At 53.4% G+C, this 23,405-nt stretch overlaps 1 protein-coding gene across 4 annotated transcripts in view; it reads right to left on the reverse strand.

Moving 5' to 3' along the window:
- The window catches only part of SYT7 (synaptotagmin 7), a 91,970-nt gene that overhangs the window by 21,156 nt on the left and 47,409 nt on the right, over positions 1–23,405 (reverse strand). The window contains exons 4-8 of one of the 4 annotated variants that reach the window (XM_036763064.1): positions 21,925–22,056; positions 20,774–20,998; positions 15,990–16,364; positions 8,320–8,442; positions 1,133–1,268 (exon numbers count right to left, since the gene is read on the reverse strand). In XM_036763064.1, coding sequence (XP_036618959.1) covers positions 1,133–1,268; positions 8,320–8,442; positions 15,990–16,364; positions 20,774–20,998; positions 21,925–22,056 — 991 coding nt within the window. The remainder of the gene's footprint in view (positions 1–1,132; positions 1,269–8,319; positions 8,443–15,989; positions 16,365–20,773; positions 20,999–21,924; positions 22,057–23,405) is intronic. The other 3 variants (XM_036763065.1, XM_036763066.1, XM_036763068.1) reach the window with 3 other exon arrangements.

The raw sequence follows: 23,405 nt of genomic DNA on the forward strand, positions 1-23,405 counted from the left end.
CTGAATGGGCAGAGATGGGGAGGCCAATGGGTGAGGTCAGTGCCTTGAAGCTCACCCTGGGAGTCAGGCTTGGGAGCCCGAGAGGGAGAAGAGAGCCGGAACAAGAGATCAGCCCAAAGGTCTATATCTGATCTGATGAGACAAGAAAGATGCTGCAAAGGACAGCAGAAGCTGAGGAGCCCGGACGCATCCCTCTGTGGCTTCCAGAACCAACTCCGTTCCATTCAGGGCTCAGGTCATGCACGGAGGGCCTCAGTTTCCCCCAGAGCCCCCATCTGGTTGCCACAGTTTCCAGAAATGGCCCTGGCCTTCCTTCCCTTCCCCAAGAAGTATTGCTGGAGAGAGAGCTGCTGTGCCATTCTACCCAGGGACACCCAGGCAAATCCGTACTGGACTTGGAAGCTGGAAGACTCGAGTTCGAATATGTCTTTGATGCTGCCTGGGTGACCCTGGGTGTTAAGGTTCAGTTCCTTAGAACTTAGCTGGTCCAAACCTTGTACTTTACAGATGAGGAAACCAAGGCTCAAAGAGTGCTCCTGGCGTCAAGTCATTTGGCTAATGAGGGGCAGAGCTAGCACTTAAATCCCTATTCTGGGAACAGTGGGAAGAGCGTTGGATGTGGGAGTTGGGAGGCCTGGGTTTAAATCTTAGCTGTTCCTCATTGTCTGTGCAAACTTGGAATGTCACTTACCCAACCTGGGCCTCAGTTTCCTCATCTGTAAAACGGGAATACTTAACAGCACCTACCTTAGAGGGTTTGATGTGAGACTCAAGTGAGACAATGTTTGTAAAGCACATCGCAAACAGTGATGTGTCAGATGAGCTGTTGTTACAATCGTTTTTCGAACTGAGATTCAAGCCCAGGGCCTTGGACCCCAGCCCTAACACTCTTCACAGTATTTCACACTGTCTTCCAAGGGAGCACATAGTAGGTGCTTCCCACAGGCTGTTCAGATTATCTTGAGGACTTCCCCATAACTCAAATGGCTGGCTGACAGGAAACCCAGGCCTATTTTCCAGATGTCCCAGCCCCCAACACCATGCTCTCTCTGACCTTCATTACAGTTAAGGAGGGGCATGGCTCTCCTTCCTCCTTTCCACCCCCCAGACAGACCCACCCCATCCTGCTCACCATGAGCATCTCGCTGGTAAGGGAGTTGACAAGGTCTGAGACCGAAGATCGTGGCTCGGTCCGGCGGTCGGACTCATCATGGGGTGTTTGGCCCGGGACAGGGGCTGTATTCACCGCCTTCCCACCTGCTGGCAACCTAGGAAAAGAGTCTGAATGAACATCTGGCTGGAGGGCACTCTGGGCCAGGCACCAGGGAGTCAGCTGGGCAGGTTTTCTCCCAGGTTGTTCAACCTCATGGACCTGGCTCATAAACTACCACACCCCCCCTCCATCCACTCAGGTCAGCACTCTGGGCCCCCTGGCGCTTGCTTCCCCCATCACACTGATGCTTAGTTTCTGTTCCACTTCATCCTGCCTTGTCCTTGACCAGGTGCCCATCCATGGGGTTCCCTATGATCTCCCCTCAGGCATCAACTGGTTTCCTGCTTGGCTCCATGGAAGGCTTCTTTCACCCTCATTCCATTGGTATGAGCCTTACCCACCATTTTGTCCCTAAACCTTAAGGCTCAGTTTATCAGCTCCCTCTGCTCTTTCCAATGGCCCATGTGGACTCTTTGAGGACTCCCCCAGGACTTGAGTTCCTTAGAGGTAGGCTTTCCCTGGCTTCATTTCTAGATCTCGCAGCTATAGTCCTCCCTGGGCCTTCCTTCTGGGAGTGCCCCTACTCTCTATGGCCTTCTCCTACAATGGAGGTGATCCCTCCCAAGCACAACCCACCTTCTTCCTTCCCCCTCCCAGGACCCTGCCCCTCCATTAGTTTCCCTGGGCCCGCCCACCCCAGGTGGCAGGAGGCCCAGCTGGGAGCTCCCTGGTCACATCTACACATCATTACCCTCTACAAACATGCCCCAACCGTCTGTCACTCAGAGGCCCCCACCTGTGTTTGCTCAGGCTGGCGGGAGGAGATTCAGATAGGACACAGCTGCCAGAGCATTAGACTTGGCGCCAACACAGCCCTTCAGGGGGGCAGGGAAGGATGGATTGATGTCGTGGCAGTAAGGAGACTCCAATGCACCGAGGAGACCCTCCCTCCCACCTTCCCCCCACCCCCACCAAAATGACTGAGTCAGGGATTCTACATCCCAGCATCTCCTCACCCCTCCCTTGCTCCCCGATATGAGATCCCCACAATCTGATGAGGCTGTCTCCCCATCTAAGAATTCTTGGGGATCAGAAGGTCCCTTTCTTGTTACCTCCCATCCACGGGAAAGGTGTCTCAAGGTAGATGCTCCTGGGGATCCTATGAGAGGCCCTGAGTCTGGTTCACCTGCCTCCTTGGGCCCTGCTGTCCACCACCAGCCTAGGGTGGGGGAGACCACATCCTTTCGGGAGGCTCCCTGGCTACGGCTGGCTGGTGGCTGAACCTGGGCCCCCCTTCACCCCTCAGCGGAGAGGGAAAGTGAATGGATGGAGACCAGGCTGGAACATCCCAGGAAGAGGAGATGGGAGCAGGCAGAGGACATTGGTGAAGGTGCATAGGACAAAGAGACCAGTAGCATGAAGCTGAGGACAAGCTTGAATAGAATGGCACTGGGAGGCCAGGGCCACGGGCCCGTCTCTGGAGACACACGGGACTGGACACAAGCCAGGGCGCCAGCAGACACCAGCAGCAAGCACACACACGAGGCCGTCAGTCAGACATGCAGTCAGACATGCCAAGGCCCCCGGAAAAGACAACCCAGTCAGACAGTGGGAGGAAGGGGCACACGCATACACATATACACACATAAACACACATAGATACATCCCCCTCCCCTGGGAGGACAGCCAGGGAGGGATTGGCACGGGGTGGACGGTCATCCCACCAGCACAGCACTTGGATTTGGAGAGAAAGAACTCCCAGGGGAACCTGGGCATGCTGAGGTTTGTGTGTGAATTAGTACACACTGAGATAGGGCAGGGGGTGGAGGGTGTGTGGAAGCCAGGGAGGATCCAGGGCGATCCACACACACACACACACACACACACACACACACACACACACACACACCCTCAGCCCATGACCACCATCTCCCAGGCAGGAGATGCACACACACACACACACACACACACACACACACACACACACGCATACACACAGGACATGTGCTCATGCAGACACAGGCACAGGGAGAAAGGAGGAGACTAAAATAGCTGGAGAGGTAAAGTCAGGTTAAAAATAGAGAGTGGGACAGGAGGAGAGAAAGAGAGAGAGATTGACGGCTGAAGGTATGGAAAAACGTGGAGTTCTTTTGGCAACACCAGAGCAGCAGCACAGCTGCAAAGCAGCCTGGGAAAGAGAGATGGAGCCGATGAAGCTGTCAGAGGTCACAGGACAGAGAGGAGAAAACGGGGGGGGGGGGGGAGGGCAGAGAGAGACAGTGAGACAGAGAGAGAGAGAAGGACGGACAGAGAGACAGAGTCACTGGCTGAGGGTCGGTCCCCTGTGAGGAGCAGATGGGAAGGAGAAGAAAAGAGACAGAGAGAGGTTAGTCCGAGAAAAAGCAGGCACGAGACTTTGGGGGGGGGCGGGGGGCCACCGGGGTGGACAAGGTGGAGCGGCGATGGCCAGGAGGAGAGGCAGAGAGGAGGGTGGGAGCACACACCGAGGCACGGGAAAAACATGGCAGAGTCTTGAGCAAGGAGAGCATTGGGAGTAGCCCCCTCCCCCCTTCCCCAAACAGGGGGCCTACGGCTGAAACCATCTGGATCCCTGAGGGGATAGCTGTGAACAGGTAACAGCTGAAGGGGTGAGAGGCTGAGATGGAGACTGAGAGATGAGGCGTGGTGTGAGTGGTGAGGCTGGAATGGGCAGAGCCGGAGAGATGGGGGTGCACGAGTCAGGAGGTGCAGGGGGTGGAGGGGACCTGGGGCAGGAATGGACTCGACTCTTCCACGGGGGATGGGGTGGGGCTGAGGGCATTTTAAAGGCCCCCTTCGGGGCAACGGGGACCACAGCTGGCCATTCACACTCTCAAAGAGCCCCAGTTTGGGGAAGGAAGGTTCCCCCAGAGTGAGGCTGTGGGAGAGCACCAGGGTTGGTCACTGACACCATCCACACATCACAGATCTAGACCAGGATTAAGACCTTGGAGATTGCTGGGTCCAATCCCCTCCCTCCATGGGCCCAGCTCCCAAGCTGCCCCCCACCATGTCCCTCAGCTTCTTTTCCTCTGGAGTGACTGCTGTCCCTATTCCGGGCTCCCCCGGGGCTCAGGATTGAGGGCAGCAGGGACCCCAGGCCAGCCCTCCTACTCCCACCCCACACATGGCCCTCCCGGTCTCCAGGGAGATTCGCTTTATGAGCCTGTTACCATCCTGAGCAGACTAGTTGTTTTCCCTAACAATGATGGGAGACAGATGCTGGGGCCCAGGCAGCCCTGACAGTGCTGCTCCTCCCTGAGGGACAGAGACACCTGTCCTGAGGGCCCAGAGCTGAGCCAGATGGGGTGGAGGAAGATGGCTTTTAGATGGAGAGCTGGGAGGGACCTTGGAGCCCATCCAGTATGGCTTCCATGGCCAAGGTGTGAGACTCAGGGGTCATCTTGGACCCTCAATCTCCTCCTCTGGACAACTAGGGACAATTATACTGCTGGCACCTAGCTTGGTGAGGACAAAGGGGGAATTTTTCAGTCTCTTTCAGGGCTTTGGAGCTGGGCAGGACCCTAGTGGTCACTTAGGCCCACCCCCTGTATTTGACACAAACTGAAGGCCAGGGAGTGATCATATAGAATCATATGGATTTAGGGCTAGGAGGGACCTTAGGAGTCTTCAAATCCTCCACCCCCATCCTATCATTACACATAAAGAATCAGAAGCCCAGAACCCAAGGGACCCTCAGGTTCCTCAAATTCATGCATGGAGTGAAGGCTAAAGCTGGGATTGGAACCCAGGCCCTCCGATGCTACATGCAGCATTCATTTCACTCTGCCATGCAGACAATGGGCATAAAGTGCTTTGGAAGTCTTAAAAATCCAAATATAAGTCATTGTCTTACAGATCGGGAAACTGAGGCCCCAGAAAGGCACGGGGTCCACAGGTCATGATAAAAGCAGCATTAGAACCCAGGGCCTCTGACTCCAAACTCAACCCTGTTTCCAGTCTACCATCTTGCCTCTTAGGGGGCTGTAGATTAAAGGGCATGAACAGAATGGAAGGGGGTGTGAGATGCCCCAGTTACAATCCCTGGTTGCAGAAGGCAGCTTGCCGCCCTCTGAGACCTGATCGCACCATGTCTGCCTCTTCTACAGGGACAGGTTAAGCTCTCTGCCCACCCCCCCATAACTGGTGCCAGGAGCCCCCACTCCACCCTAGTACTGTCCCATCAGGGGGACTGATACCCCAGGAGCTCAAGCTACAGCCCTCCCCATTACATTCAAAGGCATAACTTGGGGTCCATGGGGACAGAGGGAAGCAAGGAGCTGTTGTCCATGTTGCGGGCCTTTAAGGCAATGTGGATAGGTGGGCTGGTGGCAGCTCTAATTGGGAGGAAGAAAATTCTTAAAGTCCTCCAGTTCACCCCTTTGGGACTGTCCCAAGGGCAAGAGCAAGGGCCTGTTGAGGACCCCAAGGGAAGGAGCAGAGATGAATGCCCGGTGGTGGAAGGTGGCGGGGGGGTGGTGTCACACTGGCCAGAGTGGGAGAAATGGGATGGAGGAGGATGGAACAGGGGTGTCCTCCTAGGATCTCAGATTTAGAGCGGGAGGGAATCCTGGAGGCCCTCCAAGAGGTGGAAGGCTCTGACCTCACCACCCACCTTTCCCAATGTCTGGTGGAAAGGACAGGGGGCAAAGCTGATGTGAGGATCAGATGGGAGGTGTTCAAGTATGGTGTGAAAGCCAAGTAACGAGAAGGTAAAAATAGGCTGTGGGTGAAAATGGTGCCAGCTAATTAGCACATGGGTAATGTGAAATCTTGTTTCCAGCCTACATCTGCTCCCTCACGCTTCACACCTTGTTTTTCGCGGCTCCCGGAAGGGTTCCAGCCTTCTCTACCACCTCTCTCCCCTCCCTGCCCCTCAGGCTCTCCTGCCTCCCAGTTTCAAGGCTCTAGCCGGGAAGGACAATGTGGCATCTCTGGTGGGGGCCATGGAGGTGGTAGGGGGTAGGTGGGACCCAAATGGAATGCCCATGGGCATGAGTGGGGCCAGGATCCTGGAGTCTCGTTGGGCATGCTGGAATGGTGCCAAGGCATGCCACAAACCAAAGGAAATCAGTCTGACTCCCTTCTCCCTCCCTCCTCCCAGGCTCTGACTCGGCTCACTCCAGACATGCAGTTGCTTCTGGGTGGGGATGGCCCAGATGATGCAGCCACCAGGTCTGGCAGGGAAGCCAGTAAGACAGCTCATTTCCAGGAGAAACCAGGGGGCCAGAAGAATCAACACCCCAGCTTGAGGGATCCGGAGCTCTGGGCCTGGTCTCGAACAAGGTCTCCCTCTTTCCCTGTCCTTCCTCAAGGTCATATAGTCCCTTCCTATCCCCAGAGGACCTCTTCCTAAGCTTCAAGGTCTCCCTTGGAAATAGCCCCATTGCCCCCTGCTTGGCATCAAAGATGTGACAAGCTGGAAGCCCAGGGCCCCGGGCCCTGCGGCTCTCATTAGTGTGACAAGAATTAGCCACGGTGACCAGCACTCTGCCCAAGGAATCACAGAGTTGTTGGAAGAGGCCTTGACGGTTATTGAGCCTGACTCCTTCATCTGACAGAGGAAACCAGAGGTGGCAAGGGCACATTCTATTCTCCCAGGAGAACATAAGCTCCTCGAGGGCAGGGACTGCTGTATATACACACTGTTTGCCCAAGCCACAGGTAGGGAGCCTGGCGCCATGGTAGGTCCTTGTTCCCTTCCCCATTAGTAGAGGTCTACCGACTCAAATGGGAAAAGCTTGCTCAGGGAAGACATGGAGAGGGGTCCGATTTTAGATGGCAGCTGCACCTGACTCTGACTCCCATGATCTTTGCACTGGGTCTTGTGGTCCATGTCCCCTCCTCTGGCAGGAAGTTGGGCCTGGCAGTGGGTCCCTGGAGTGGCCTGGAAGCCTGGGCAGGGGAGGCCAGTGCCAGGCTTAGGGGGCATTGGGCAGCTCTGGACCTCAGGCCTGGGCAGCCTTGACTTTGTTTTGCACCTGGCCCCTCCTCTGGCAGGAAGTTGGCCCCGGGAGTGGGTCCCTGGAGTGGCCCCCTGGAGTGGCCTGGAAGCCTGGGCAGGGGAGGCCAGCACCAGGCTTAGGGGGCATTCGGCAGCCTTGACTTCGCTCTGTGCCTGGACCCTCCTGTCCCCCAAGGTACCAGGTCTCGGCTACTCTCTGGCTTGCTTTCCACAGGGTCCCTCAGGGCTCTAGCTTGGAAAGCTCAGTTGCATCCTTCATACTCTGTCTATGGCTATACTGCCCACCCTCTTGGCACGACCCTGGCCTCTTTCCATAAGCCCTACCTTGTTATCATCCTGACCTGGGGCCTGGAACCAGCCTGAGTTGTGGGGTGTGGGGCTCTGACCACTGGGCTTCTGCCATCTCTCCCCACCATCTAGCAGTGATCCTTCCCCTTCCCCCTCCCCAGCGGTGACCTCTTCCCGACTCCTGCTAGTCTTCCCCACTGCCCTGGGATCCCTCCTGAATGTCGCCTCATCTTCTAGACTTTTGATTCCACCTTGGTGATCCCCTGAAGTTGGGGTGGGGTGAAGGCCCCTCAGCTCAGGGAACCCCAGAGGCCAGAAGGGGGTTGGGGTGGGGGATGAGGGAGTTCAGGTTCATATGCCTGATCCATCCCTAACATCTCCCTACCCACCAACCACCAAAGAAACAGGGATTTCCAAGGAGTGGCAGGCAGAGATGAAAGATGTAGGCAGCAGGAGGGAGCTGAACGGAAAGATGGAAAGGGGCAGAGCTGGGGGTCACTCCCTTCACAGAGGAGTGGGAGGCAGGGGGAGAGCCTGGGGGAGTAGGCGTGATCCAGATTGGTCCCAGGATGGTCTGAGTGACCTCAGGCCTGAGAAAGCATCACCGTGATGGTGATGAGATGGAAAGGCATCCACCTGGGGTGGGGGGAGGGAGAGGCATCCTCCACCCCCTCCCCGAGCTGACAGTGAGACACCCCCTCAGACGGGGCCTCTTCCTCCTCTTCCTCCAGCCCTGGGCTGGGCTGGGGTTGGGGGACCCTCTCTGCGCCTCCTCCTCCTGTTGTGGCCCGAGGGGCCTCGCCTTTGCTCATACCTCTTGTCCCCCTGAGCGCTCTGGTTCTGTTGAGTTCCTGGGTTTTGTAGGTCAGGGATATTGGCAAAGTCATCCTGTTCCGAGAGCCCTAAGACCAAGGAGAGCACCACCATCCGGCCTTCCCTGCCCAGGAGGGGGGCAGCCCGCCAGCCAGCCAGCCAGGCAGCGAGACGAGGAGGCCCCAGAGACAGCGAGCGAGTGAGAAGGGGAAGGAAGGAGAGAAGGGAGAGAAAAGAGAGAAGAAAAAAGCATAAGAAACCAACTTTGAAGGAAGAAAAAACACACCCAGCATTGTCAACAGCCGTAGAAGGAGAGAATGGGAGGGAGAGGAGAGGAGGTGTCCATGGCCCAGACCCAAAGCTCATCCTCATGGGGCAAGGGGCAAAAGTGCAATCTGGGACAGAAGATTGGGGAGGGAGGAAGAGGGGTCAGTAGAAGGCTCTCGGAGCAGCTGGTGGGAACCTTGGGGACCAGGGGACCATGGGGTTATTGGGCTTGGGAGTGAGTCTGGTCTCTGGGCCTTGTTCAGGGTTTCCATTCAGGAAAATGCCCCCTAGCTGGGGAGGGTTACACATCCTGAACGACCTGGCCCAGGTCATAGGCTACCACCCTCCACTGTCTTGAATCTCAAAGGTGAAAGGGACCCAAGAAGGCATCTAGTCCAGCCTGGACCCAAACTGGAATCACCCTCTAGGACATACCTAACACATAGTCTTCCAGCTTGTTTGCAGGACTCCAGCAAGGGTGGGGGGGCAGGAATTTCCTCTTTTGGACAGTTTTGATTGTTAGGAATTAGGCTAAATTTAGCCTCTGTAACTTTCATTAGATCAGATTTAAAGCTAGAGCGGACCTCAGAGATTCTGGGGTCCAATCCCTTCATTTTAGAGGTGGAACAACTTGCCCAAGGTTACTCAAGTAGTAACAGGCAGAGCTAGGAATCAAACTTAGGACTTGGGACTCCAGCTCCAGCATCTTTCCTCTGCACTACCATGCTGTCTCCTTCTCATTGATCCCAGCTCTGGCCTCAGGGACCACAAAGAACAGGTCTGATTCTTCTTCCATGGAATGGCCTTTTGGATACTTGAAGACAGAGAGAGATCATGTCTTTTTCACTCTGGGCTTAACTTTAAATTCTCAGTTTCTTCACTCCATCCTTGAAGAGCATGGTCTCCAGTGCCCCCCAGTGACTACGTATTCATTCATTTGTTTTAATGTCTCTCCTAAGAAATGGCACCCAGACCTGAACACAGTGCTCCAGATGTGATCTGTCTAGGGCAGCATGCAGGGGGATTATCAACACGAGGCTTGCCAACTGACCAATTTGACCGCTTGCTGAATCCAACTGAATTGATTAGAATTTCACTACAGAAGGGTGTTCTCACGTATTATGACCATCTATGTGTCCAGTTTTTTTTGTTTTATTTGGTAATCTAATTACTTCTTTAATTCTGGGCATTATTATATCACTAATGTAGCCTTAGAGGGCAAGCAGACAAGATCCGGGCTCTCTAGGTCATTGGGAGATGAAGGAGGGATGTTTCTCTGAGCCATCTCCAAGTAGCTTGGGCTGGATGCAAGGAAAGACTTCACATCAAATTGATGCTCCCTCTTTTTCTCTTTTTCCTGCCCCAAAGACACAAGAGCCTCTGAGCTAAGGAGGTTCTCTGGATCAGGATCATCCAAATGCTTCTGATGTTAGATCCTTGGGATCTCCAGTTTGGCCATGGGGCCCCTCCAAGCAGACAGAAAATCTCTTCTAGCAAGATACCATTCAAAGACTTTTCCTTGAGAGGGAACTGAGTTGAAGAATCTGAGAGGAGTGGGGAATGGTTTAATGCTAGTCTGAAGACCTTTCACTAAAACATGGTCCAAGAAGGTCTTGGGCTGTGAGGGAGACTTGGAGAGGGTGAAAGTTGTAATGGATGTAGTAAAGTAGGAAAACAAGTGCTTTACTCAAGAAGTCCTAAAAGGGCATCAGTATAGACAAGAGGATAGACCAGTCCAATGGATGATGCAGAGAGCAAGGACATTTTTGAGGAAGGTATGAACAAAAACTAGGAAAGAGACACAAAGCCATTGGAAGAAGAGAGAGCTCAGAGGTGATGTTGAAGCATCTGGGAGGCTGATCAGGTGCTGGTCAAGGAGCCCATTGGGAAAGCTAGCAGCAGTAGTCAGTTCATCTTCGTCCTAATAGCATACGAATTGGCTAGGTTTGCTTTGTGGAAGACAACCAACCTTGTTGGTCCTTTGAGAAGGTGAGAGATAGTGGGAGTCTAAAAGGTCAATGAGCAAAAGAGGAGATGGCAAAGGTATCTCAGAAGGTGGACTTGGTGGGCATGAGAATGTGCTGGAGAGGGGAGGATAGTGTAGCAGAGAAGGCACTGATTCTGGAGCCAGAAGACCTAGGTTCAAATCCCAGCTCCAACATATGACCAAGACAAGAACCAGTTTCTTATCTGTAAAATGGGGAGGTTCACTTGTACTCAGCACTTCAAAGAGTGGTTTAAAGCATTTTGTAAACCTCAGAGCAGGGTTTTTTCACTTGACCTGAGAGTCTGTGAACTTCCTTTTTAAATATTTTGATAGCAATATTTCCAAGTTGACAAGCATTTATTAAGCACTTACTGTGTACCAGGTGCTGTGCTAATTTCAATATAATTGGGTTTCTCTGTTATCCAACGTATCTTATTTTATGCGTTTTAAAACATGATCATGAGAAGGCTTCACCACACTATCCAAAGGGTCCGTGACATAACAAAAAGTTAAGAACCCCCTTTCTTCCCTAAAGAAATGTGGATTACCACCACCAAAAATCAGACCATTGAAACAGTGAATAGTACAAAATGCTATGTGTAGTTGCAGTGTGAGAATAATAAGAATACTTATTTCTTATGTTTTGCATGATTGTGCATAGATAATTGGTAGCAAATTGCTTGCTTTCTTAAGGAAGGCGAAAGAAGGGAGAGAATTTAGAACTCAAAATTTTTAAAAATGAATGTTAAAAATTGTTTTTACATGAAACTGGACAAAATAAAGTTTAAAAATTTAAAGCAAAATAAATAAAAATAAAAACATTCTTTTAAAAAATACTTATTTCTTAAAGGAGAAGGTGGTAGAAAAGATCTGAAAAGGGCCTGAAGGGATGGAGATGGAAGCCAACAGCCTGAGGGGTGAAGGGTATCCCAATGGAGAAGGTGAGGGACTGACAGCCCCAAAGGGGTTGGTCAGAAATAGAGATGGATACCACCCCAGGGGTAGGAACGCACCATCCCTGCCTGATAGATACGGACAGCTGACTTAGCTGACATTTCCCCTCACTTTGGGAAAATAACATCCCCCTCCACTCTTGCCTGCCCCGAATCTCCCCCTTTTGTTCTTTGCCCTTTTTGACTTAGTAAAATTCCATCCAGCTTCCAGAAACAAAACACCACCATGTTTCTCCCCCAGTTAATGCATTTTCTGGTGCTCTTTTGGCCCTCCATGAACTCTAAATGCCCCTTCTCCATAAGTGCTAACCTTCCACATGCCTGAAGGCTACAGCCTTCAGGAGCCAGGATATTATGGATTAAATTCCTTCTTTTTTTCCAGAATTGAGGGAGGAGGAGGGCAAAGTTTGATGTTGAACTTCACGCTTGGCCTGGATGTTGCTAATGTCCTTGTCAGGTAATGTCATGTATATCTGTGCTGGGATTTTGTCTGCTTATGAGTCCGGGAGAGCTCACAGGGCAGAGTCTATTTCTTATAAAAACTGTGAAAAAAATAAAACAAAAACTTTGTATCTCCTATGGCATTCAGGATAAGGCTCTCAATGCAGCAAATGCTTAATAAATGCTTCTTGAATGAAAGGAAAGCAGCCCATGTTGGAGGACGTTGGTTCCACCATTTTGCTTTAGTAAAGAACCACCAATCTCCCCATGGAAAGGAAAGGGTGCTGTGAAGGGATGGGCAAGTCATAGGTGGGGTCTCAGAGGTCAGATAATTCATCCTCCATCTAGATTCTAAGCTCCTTGAAGGCAGGGATAATTTCATTTATCTTTCTATTCCCAGCACTTAGCATAGTGCCTGGCACATAGTAGGAGCTTAATACATGCTTGTCAATGGGTTGATTGGATCTCAGTGGATTTGTGATCCAATCAACTAACAGCAGTCTTCCTCTACTAATCTTTGGTCAAACTAAGGAGCCTCTGAGCCACATCAGAGTGATAATAGTAACTCAAATTTCTATACTATCCTAACGGTTAGAACAACTTCATGAGGTAAGCATTTTGGGGATGAAGAAATTGAGGCTAAGGGAGTTAATGCGATTTGCCAACAATCACACACATTGGAACCAGGGTCCAAACCTCGGTCTCAAGGTTCCAAGTCCACCATTTCTGCCATTAACAGCAACAAAAATAATAGTGATGACTGGCATTGGATTTGAAGTTTGCAAAATGTTTTTGCCTACATGACCTTGTTTGTGCTCACAATCACCTTGGGAGCTAAGTATGAAAGGTAGTGCCGTGGGACCATGGACTGGAAGTCACCTTATCTGAGGCTCTTGTTTTAAAGATGGAGAAACGGAGGCCCAGATTAAGAGTTAAGATTGGACCCCAAACCACACTGCCTCTGAAGGCTGAGGATCATCAGGTCTGGGAAGGGTCAATGGCTAGAGGACATTAGTGATAGTGCTGGGAGGCACTGTGTGCAAGGACTATATCCCCATTTTACAGATGGGAAGAATCAGGTTCAGAGAGGGAAGGTTCTTGCTCATAATCACAAAGCTGGAAAGGTGCAAAGCTGAGGCTGGAACCTAGTCTTTTATTCTAAGTCAGGGTTTATTGCCATGATTCGCTGAGAGGGAAAGAAGGGAATGCAGAGCCACGGGATGGTGAGGATGGCAGTGAGGTAGGGAGTGAAGCCACAAAACAGATCCTCAAGGAAGGTCTGCAGGTAGATTGATATGAGCTGTAGGAGTCTGAGCAGCTTTTGAGCCCAGATGAGATTTGAATCTAAGAGGACCCAGATGGGTTGAGACCTTCACTAGTGAATGGAGCCATTTCTGCATGGATGAGATAGCGGGGCCTTCAAAGCATCTGAGTAGGGACATGGGGGTGGCAGCTATAACTAGGTTTGAGGGGTTGGCTGGGAGCTGGAGGACAGGCGTTGGGGAGCTGGCAGGGGGTGAGTGGTAGACTTGGCTTCACTGTGAGATGAAAGTTGGAGAAAGGGCATTTTTTAAGGCAATGTGAATTCACAGGCGCTGGGCGTTCCTAGTGATAATTTAGGGCAGCTCAAACATGTGGTGGACTAGAGGCTAGCGTGGAAAGTGAGTGGGCATATGGATCAGAATCACTGAATCCTAGAAAGGAGGAACTTAAAGCGGTCCTGCCCTGCCCTGCAGTCACACTCCCAAGCTGGCCTTGACCATCAGAGTTTTCAGCCTCTTCTTAAAATGAACTCTATAGAAGAGGATCCCGCTGGGTCTCAATGCTCTGAACAGTCAGAGACTGTTGACGGGGAGCAAACTGCACCCAGTGGGGCTGGGTTATTTGGGAGTTGAAGGAAAGAATATCGAAATGTCAGGGGTTTCAGCAGAAGAGGGGCTGGGAGGTGGAGCATGGTGTGGGAGCCTCATGAATGAATGGAAGGTCTCTGAGGGCAGGCACTGTTTCCACTTTTGTATTAATATTCCCAGCTCCTGGTACATGGCAGACACTTAATAAATGTTTACTGAAAGGAATTAAGTTGGTTCTCCTCTCTAACCTATGATCCTGTTGGCTTGCTCCCCACCAGCAGCTAGCTAGGACAGTTCCCGGGAAGCCCTGTTGATAGGACAACCTGAGAGGTTGGGGGTGAGGCCCCCAGGTAGACCCTCCTAACAGCCTAATCCATGGCTCCAAGCTTTGGCTGGAGATGGACCTTTATGTTTGGCACTCTATCATCTGTCCTCCAAATCTTCTTGTTGGGCATCAGCAGGTTCTCTTTACCCGTTGTCCAGTTGGGCTTCTTGCCCTGGTTGGTTGGATTCGTTAGTGCCCTTGGAGGATCTTGGGGTGATGCCACCCCTCTCTTTGAGAGCAGCTTGGGGTTACCCTTTCCCAGTGGTACAAGACACTGAACCAAACACTTGAACTCAGCTTGTTGGGAAATTAAGTCCCACCCTAGCTTCCAGGTATGGAGAAACAGGTGGCATGAGGCCTCTGACACAGGACCATTCTATACACATATGCTGGCATCCTTTTCTGAGAAAGTGGGCACCTTCTCTGGGCACCAAGGCTCTGTGTCTGATTCTTCCATTCCCAGGAAGCTGGATCGAGCCACTGCCCTTTTCCTTTGCCATGGGAAGATGGTCTCAGTAGCCCACATGGAGGTAGGGGGTCAGGCAGCTTGGGAGTGCCTATATCCTTTGCCATAAAGGTTTGGGTCCCCCAGTAACTAGGCTCTCTTGATCATCGAGGAGGTCCCTTGAATATAGCTGCCCCTTTATCTTGCATAGGTTGACTTCTCTTGTTCAGTCCCCAGAATGAGATACTGGAGAAAGGACATTTGCACCAGGGCAGAGGAAGTCAGGAAGCTGGGATGGGGGGAGGGGGGTGCTGCAAGCAAGGCTCTATCTCTCCACCCTGAGCTCAGGACACCCAAGGAGACTCTTACCTGGAATGGGGCTGTGTGAGACATGCCCCAAGGCCGAGGCCAGGCCCGCCAGGGCACTGCAGAAGAACACAGGGAGACGAAGGAGGCCCAGCAGCTTATAATGGGGTAGTGTGTGGCCAGCCAGCTGCCACTGTGCCAGCCTCCCCTTTGAAAGGGCTCTCTCTTGGAAGGAGAGTGTTCTAGACTTTGGGGAGCCACCTTGATCTTCCTAAGGGAAGGGAATGAGGGGAAGTACCGAGGGAAGAAGGCCTTGCTCATAATCAAACAGGAAGGTGAGTCTCAGGGAAACGGGAAAGGAGATAGGGGGGTAGGGAAGAGGGAGCTCAGAGAGGAAGAGAAAATGCTCTAAGGGGATAATGGGGGCAAGGGAAAGGGTGCAGGCTGGAGAGAAGGAAGGAGAGATGGGCTCTGTCACTGGGACACAGAGCTGGGACAGGAAAATGATGGGGACAGGGTTGGTTGAGACTGAGAAAGGGAGGGGAGGATGAGAGGGGGTAGAGGGGAGGAAGAAGAAGGGAGGAAGAGGGACCCAGAGGAGGTGGAAAAGGATGGGGCAAGAGAAAAGGAGTCTTTGCTAATGAGGCCGTGTGGGGCAAGGAGGGTGGTGGTTGAAGTGGGACAGAGAGGAGCCAGGAGGAGAGGGCAGAGATGAAGGGAGGCCAGGAGGGCAGGGGGAGTTCTTAGGGGAGATTTCTCAGGTTCTCCATCCACTCTTGAGAATGGCTGAGAGAGGACTAGGCCATCAGGCACAGAGTCCGGGTTTGAGAGAAGGCAGGGCAGGGCAGCCAGAATCCTTCCATTGAAGAAAAGGCCCATCTAGGGCTTGAGAGCTAGACCACTCTAAACCTGAGGGTGGGAAATACAGCTGAATCCAGGTGTCAGCCTCTCTCAAGGGACTGGAGAAGAGAGGAAGAGAAGAGAAGGGGAGGGGAGCTGGCTAGAATCTATGGGACTTTGGGAAGGAGGATGGATGGGAAGTGGGAGAGGACAGATTGGGGGCATGGGGTTGGATGCAGGCTGTGAGAAGGACTTACAGGAAGGACTTCATGTCCAAGCCTCGGTTTCGAATCTGCCCCACAACGTGGTCCCAGCTGCCTGGGTTGGAGCGGCTGCGGCCCCCAGCTGCCGCCCGGTACTTGGAACCGGCTGCAGTGCCCTGGCGGGCCTGGCCCCGGCCTTGAGCTCGGGGGTTGGTGGCAGCCGGGGCCGAGCTCGTGTGGGCCTGGAGCTGCCCCAAGCTCTGGCTGGTAGTAGGCTGGCTGGGCTGCCGGCCCCTCTGGTGCTGACTCAGTGGCTGCTGGAGACTCTGCTGCCGAAGCAGGGTGCGGGGTCGCTGGCATTTCGGGTCCCCCGCCGAGCTGGGGATATACTCTAGGGTAGTGGCCGTGGACAAGGTGGAGTCCTCGAAACTTGGGGCCGGCAACGGCAGAGGAGGAGGAGGAGAGGAGAGAAAGGAGAAGCAGATAAAGGGAGGAGGAAAAAGGCGAGGGTCAGGACCAGGAGGCCCCAGGGTAGGGCGTGCTCCGCTGGACCTCTCAGGGCCTCCATCCCAGGTCACTGCCACGCTGGGCCAGGGCTGGCCACTGCAAAGCTGCGCCTCCAAGGCCAACCGCCACCCCTCCCCCCAGGCTGGCCCCCTTCCCAGCTCCAACTTCCCTGGGCCTGGGCCCACCTCCTTCCTCGGCTAACGGGGATGCCTCGGCAGCTGTGTGGTGAAGGTAGGTCCTCCGGGATGCCCTGCTGCTGCCTGTCACCCGGAGACACTTTGCCAGTGGGGTGACCTCAGCCTCTCCCTGGGATGGAGAGACTGACTTGATGTTCCTGATACAGGTCCCACCAAGACTGAGCTCTGGGTGGGGGCAACCTGCGATTTCTGTATTTCTCATAAGACCACAGCTGGAAGGGACCTTCGGTAACCACCCAAACCTACTCACTCATTTTACACAAAGACGAAACTGAAGCCCAGAGACTCGCTCAAGGTAACCCAGGTAGTCAGGGACAGGGGTGACATCTGACTCTTTGGAGATAGCCCCTTTTCTACTATGTGACATTTTGTCCTTTATAGGGAAGCTCCCACCCCAGGGTCTCGGCTGAGCCTCCTGGGGCATGGGCCACCCTGGATTCAGGCCCATCCTGAGCTCTGGGACTGACCTCTCTGTGTCCTTCTATCTTAGGTCCCAGAACCCTCCACCTGGCTTCCTGAGAGTGAGGCTGTCTCTTTGCCCTATGAGGGCTGGGCGCTTGATAAAATAGCCGGGAGATACCTGTCCACTTCCCCTCACTTCTGATGAAGGGAAGAGGCCAGAGAATTAAACTTAGTTCTATGAAGGATCCTAGAGACCAACTTAGTCCAATCTCCCCATGATACAGAGGGGGAAACAGAGCCACCTGCCTGGTCACAAGAGTGAAACCTAGGTTTTTGTAATTCGAAGCCTAGTGCTTGATCCATGTTAGAGCTTCAAGAGACCTCGGAGAGAGCATCTCATTCAGCTGCCTCAGTTTACAGGTGAAGACACTGAAACTCATCAAAGGGAAATGTTCAGTGGAGGAGTCACTCCAAATCAGGTGGTATTTCAGCTATGCTGTGTACTGGGCATACACTATATACGGTTATACGACATACTATAAATACTATATACTTAGGTTATTTTAAAGAGAGAAAGAGAGACAGACAGAGAAAGAGAGAGAGACAGAGAAACAGAGACAGACAGAAAGAGAGACACAGAGAGAGACAGAGACAGACAGAAAGACAGAGAGACAGAGACAGAGAGACAGACAGAGAGACAGAGAGAAAGACAGACAAAGAGAGACAGAGAGAGACAGAGAGACAGACAGAGAGACACAGAGACACAGAGAGAGACAGAGAAAGAGAGAGACAGACAGAGAGACAGAGAAAGAGAGAGAGACAGAGATAGAGACAGACAGAGAGACAGAGAGAGCTTTCCTCACTACAAACTTGTTAGCTATGTGGTATGAGGGGAATCACTCCCATTACAGAGGTGAGTGAGGTCACTAAGGGCCTGGCCCTTATAGGGGTCTCCCTGCCCATTCTCCTCCATATCAAAGGTACTGAATCCAGCCAGCTTACACAGATGGTCTTGCAACCATCATTTGTAAGAAAGGAGGCGGGGGAGACCCAGGTGAGGAAGGAGCTGGGGCCTACAACTGATCTTAGGGCCTGTGTGTTGGAAGGTGGTCCTGGTGGTCTTCCTGTAGGGGGCAGGGAGGCTCACCTGGACCTTTGGACACTCTCCAGGGCCCTGAGGACATCTTACCCCCTTGGCTGGGGTCTTGGGCAAGGTAAGACGGTTGAGAGACAAATGTCTTAGCCCTGGGACCTAGGGCAAGGTCCTTATCTCCCTGGGTCTGTTTCCACCTCTTTGATCGGGATTGGACTAGATAACCTCAGAGGTTCCATGCAGCTCTAGTACATTCCATGTGTTAACCTAGCTCTGCCCTTCTACATTCTAAAGTTCTTCCCAGCTCTTCATGTGTGTTCTCCACATCCCTTCCAGCTCTGACTTTCTGGGCTCCTTATCAGCTCTAGTGTTCTGTGTTCTATGATTCTTTCCTGATATTCTGTGGACTCTTCTGGTTCTGACATCCCATATTCTAAGGACCCTCCCAGCTCTGCCATCCCATGTCATAAGTTTCTATGAGAACAGAGCCTCCTGCTTGCTGATCACCCTGAGTATGAGAGTCTGTCCAGGAAGTTTTTTAGTTCTTGGGTCCCTCAGTCTTCAGTTTTAATATCCCTGAGCTAAGAGTGGGAGCCAGACACAACCCCACAGACCACAGACCTGCCCAAGAGAAGCCCTTCCCCACCCCAAGGGCCCTAAGAGATCCCCATTCACCAGCCAGCTGCCACGGCTCCACCTTCCCCCCTTCCGCCTCCAACCTGGGCCACCTACTAATGCTGGAAGGCAATGGTTAAGCTGCCCCTCTGGGCGAGAGAGAGAGAGAGAGAGAGAGAGAGAGAGAGAGAGAGAGAGAGAGAGAGAGAGAGAACAAGAACAAAAGAAGAGAGAAAGAAAATGAGAGAGAAGAAAGCAAAACACAGTCTCAGCAGAGAGCCTGCTGCCCTCGGGGACCCAGGGGCTGTCAGCAACAGGCTGGTGCCAGCTCAGACATGGCACTCAGCTCTCCAGCCAGTGGTTATAGAGGCACAGTGCCAGGCCAGGTAAGTCCAGCAGTTCCCTGGGGCAGAACAGAGGCCTGACACTACAGCTTCCTCCTCCTCCTCCTCCTCACTGACCTCATTTTGGGTTTCCTATCACATCCTAAATTAGTCCAATTTACAACCTCTCTGTCACAGGAGACTAAAAGTGGCACTTCTAGGCCCTGAGCCAGTGGAGAGCATTCAGGCTGGGCTGGGGAAATTGCAAATCACCAGGCCGGAGTTGATCTCCTGGAGAGTCCGGTTGGGGCTGGCCAGTAGCTCAGGCAGCCTGACTCTGAGAGGGCAGGAGATGGGGTTTTAGCTTCCTCTTGGCCAGTATGTAGGGAGATGTCAAGGGGAAAAACAGCCTGTTGTTTGGTCCGATGAGCAAACTCGCTCAAGGCTCAGTCCTTTGCCCAAGAAGGGACAACAAAGGCAGTGGGCAAACTACGAGTGGTGCAGCGGACCATCTCAGGAGACTGAGGTGCCCCCCCTGCTGATCTGAGTGCTATAGGAGGGCTAAAGGGCTAAGAAAGGGGCAGCTCAACTGTTAAGGACTAGGGAGAGAGGCATTTCCATCGACTGAGAGTGAGGCTTTCCCACCCTCTAATGAGGCTGTTCCAAGAGCTGAAAATGGAACTTCCATCCTAACAGCTGAGAATGGTACACTCAACCGCTTTGAATGGGAACAGTCCAATTGCCGAGGATTGGAGGGTCCCAGCTGTTGAAAGTGAGGCTGTCTCAGCCACCAGGGAGTGAGGCTGTCCCGAATGCTGAGAAGGGGACAGCCTCTCTGGCAACCACGAGTGGTCAACATCCAAGAAGAGGACAACTCTTCTATGAATGATATCAGGACTGTCCACTTAGGTGGGGCCTCAAGGAGTTTGAATGCCAATAAAGGGAAAGCTGAGACCAGAGCAACCCAACCGCCAAGAACAGAATAGTGCCAATTGAACACAAGGACAGCTCACTGACCAAGACTGAGACAGCCAATGGGAACAGTTGAGATGAGAATGAACCAACCAAGGGGGACAGCCCAGCTGCTGATCTTAGACAGGCTTTGGTGGCAGACAGCATGATGGTACAATCAGGAATGGGGACAAGCTAATGGAAATAACCCAATGGTAAAGAATGGAATGCTTCAACCACTGAGAGGAGAAGAATAGGATGGCCTCAGGTGAGAAGCCTTGGATGCTAATGGATATGGGATCAAATATGGCAGAGAATGGGGCAGCCCAGCCACCAGGGATGGGATGGTCCAATGGGTAACGGCCAACAGGCCAGATACCCAGAATAAAATGAGCCAGAGGCTGAAATGGGGAGCTCCAAGGGCTGGGATGAGGCTGCCCTCAGGCCAGAAATGGGATGAACTGGCAAAGAGAGAGACCAATGTCTGATGGGCACAGGAAGAAAGGGGCAGCAGCCAGATGCTGAAATGGGAGAGATTGGGTGTGCGCCTGGTCATGGCCAGGTGGCTGAGGATGGAAGGGCCTAGTAGTGATCGACAATGGGATAGCCCCACGGCTGAGGATGGAATGACCCGAGAGCCAAGGGTGGGCGACCAACACCGGGTGCCCCTCACGCCACCACGTCCACCCCGGTGTGTGGACGGGCGCCAAGCTCGTTCGCTCGCTCCGGCCGCGGTGCGCTCTCACTCACTTGGACCGGCTGAGCTTCCCTGTGGCGAGGTGGCTCTGCACCGTGTGCCATCGGCCTCTCCCCGCCTTCCCATTGCTGGGCTCGCTGTGGGCAGACACGCTGCTCCTCATGGTGTCCTCTGTGGGCAGTGGCGGAGGCGGCGCCTGCTTCTCCCCTGGCCGGCCTTCCCGTTCCACCGCCAGCCCCGCCGCGGCGGCCACTTTGGCGCCTGCCAGGAGGGTGCCACTGAAGCCCGGGCGGCCGGGCCGGAGGAGTGCCAGGCAGTGCCGGGGGGAGGGGAGAGCAGACCACACATGGGGAGGGGAGAGGAGGAGGAAAACAAAAACAGATAAAAGGAAAAGAGAGACAGAGAGAGAGAGGAGGAGGAGAGAGACAGACAGACAAGAGACAGACAGAGAGAGAGAGAGAGACATCAGCACTGCAAATGAGTCAACTCAGCCTGCAGAGAGGAGAGCGGGCATGGAGTGTGGGGGGGAAGAGAACAACGCACCACGACAACGGAGGGGGGCCCTCCCCACCGCCTGGTGCGGGGGCCTCGGGGGTGGGGGGAGGGCAGCCGCCTCAAACTCTATCCCACAGGACAACGAAGGGTTAACGACGGAGGAGCGGGCTGTCCAGGAGAGGAGGCCCCAAGGCAGGGAGAAAGAGAGAGCCAAGTTAGTGAGAGCTTCACCACCAATCACCACCGCCACCAGCCACCAACCACCGACCTCTGACCACCGACCACCGACCACCAACCAGCAGCAGCAGCAGCAGCAGCGGCAGCGGCAGCAGCAGCAGCAGCAGCAACACACCAGCAGGGAGAGAAACGAAGGCAGAACCACAATGCCGAGAGGGAAGAGGCCAAAACGGGCAACCCCGTCCTGACTTTGCAGAAAGGGACCGCAAGGGACAGAGAGGGGCTGCGGGGCAGGGCTGGTGACAGAGTGGCCTCTCCTGAGTAACTGGCCCTGGGGGAGGGAGGCAGGCAGGGGAGGCCGGGACAGGGGGAGGGAGGGGAGGCAGGAGGGGTTGCTCGTCTCCATGGTCAGTCTGTCCATGGGCTGGACAGGGAGGGAGTTGGGAAGGGGAGGAAGAGGAGCAGGGAAGAGGAGTGGGGGGCAGGGGTGCGCATATACTCAGTACATATCAAATCAGGTAAAGAAACTCACTTGAGGGATAGTCGTGGATCGCCATAAGGGGCGTAGGGTGAAATGTTTAGTATAAACTCCTTGGGAGGGTAGGAGCTCCATTTCTGTTGCACTGCGCCCTCATTGTTATTCCAAAATTCTCTGTCTACATCACTAGAGGGGCAAAGAGAGAGGGAAGAAAACAGGGAGATACAAGAAGCAAAAATCCGTAGTCCTGCTAGGGGGAAATGAAGAGGAGCAGAGCCCCTGGCAGCCTGGGGACGTGGGAGGTGGGCCGGGAATGGAGGGTGGAGGGGCTGGGTGGCCAGGAGGCCAGAAAGGGAGTGGGCTCCTGTGGAAGAAAGGCCCCCACCTGCTCACTCGGCACACAGCACACGTACACACAGTCAGGCGCACACACACACACACACACACACACACACACACACACAGGCATATGGAAAGGAGGAAGGTGCTGGGCAGAGCCGCAGCTGGGCAGGTAGACAGGCGGTCAGCTTGGTAGGCAGACAGGTGCCCCACACCTTTGGAAGCTGGTGGGAGAAAGAGATAGAGACAGAGACAGAGAAAGAGAGAGAGAAACGGTAGAAAGCCCCGGATGGCAGGTTCATCCCTTGGGGTGCCAAACCAGAGGGGCTAGGACCAAGAGAGGGAACCCCTGCCACAAAGTCAGCTTCTACCTGGAAAAAGCTGCCCCTGCACCCCCTTCCTCCCCAGGAGGGTCAACTGACTCAGGATTGAGCCACCTAGTCCAGCCCCTTCATTTTACACAGCAGGAAACAGGCCCCAGAGGGGGAAGTTACTTGGGCAAGGTCAGATAGGTTCTAAGTTAGAGCCAGGATTTGAACCCAGGCCTTCTGATTTCAAGTCCAGGAGCTTTCCCAGAACACCAAGCTCTCTCAAACAGGTCAGTTCTCTTTTTCCCAAGGAATCCTCTTTTTCTTTTTCCTTAGAATAGAATTCCTCTTCCTCCCTTTGTCCCTCCCACAATGGTTCCATCTCTTTCCCACCTAGGCATCTCCCTCCATCCTTTGTGTTTATATCCCCAGTGTTCTGCACATAGGAGGTGCTTAATAAATGTTAGTTCATAAAAGTTCTTCTTGAACAGCCCAGTCCCTCTCAAGCTACTTCTGGTCCCTGTAACTTCCTTATCTCCTTAGGATTGGGGAAAGGGAGATTTTTCTGGGATTCAAAGAGTCTGAGAACCGAAGGTCCTTTGGAGTCCTGACCCCACCAGCCTTCTCCCCCAACCCAGGCCTTTTCCCTTGGGACCAGGACAGGAAGCTATCCCTTGAGCAGCTTTCTGGGAAGAGGCAATGGGAGGTCAGGCACTCTGGCACCTGCTGCACCTTTGCCAGAGCAAGATTCAGAGGGTAGTTGTCCTCCTACCTCCATCCTAAGGGTCAGGTAGTGAACAGACCACTCATGCCAACCTCAAGAGCACTTCACTGGCCACCAGAGTGAGACAGGACTGGAGGTGTCACACCCAGCAAGAGCAGAAGGCT

Source organism: Trichosurus vulpecula, chromosome 6 (assembly GCF_011100635.1).
Source record: "Trichosurus vulpecula isolate mTriVul1 chromosome 6, mTriVul1.pri, whole genome shotgun sequence".
Lineage (NCBI taxonomy): Eukaryota > Metazoa > Chordata > Mammalia > Diprotodontia > Phalangeridae > Trichosurus > Trichosurus vulpecula.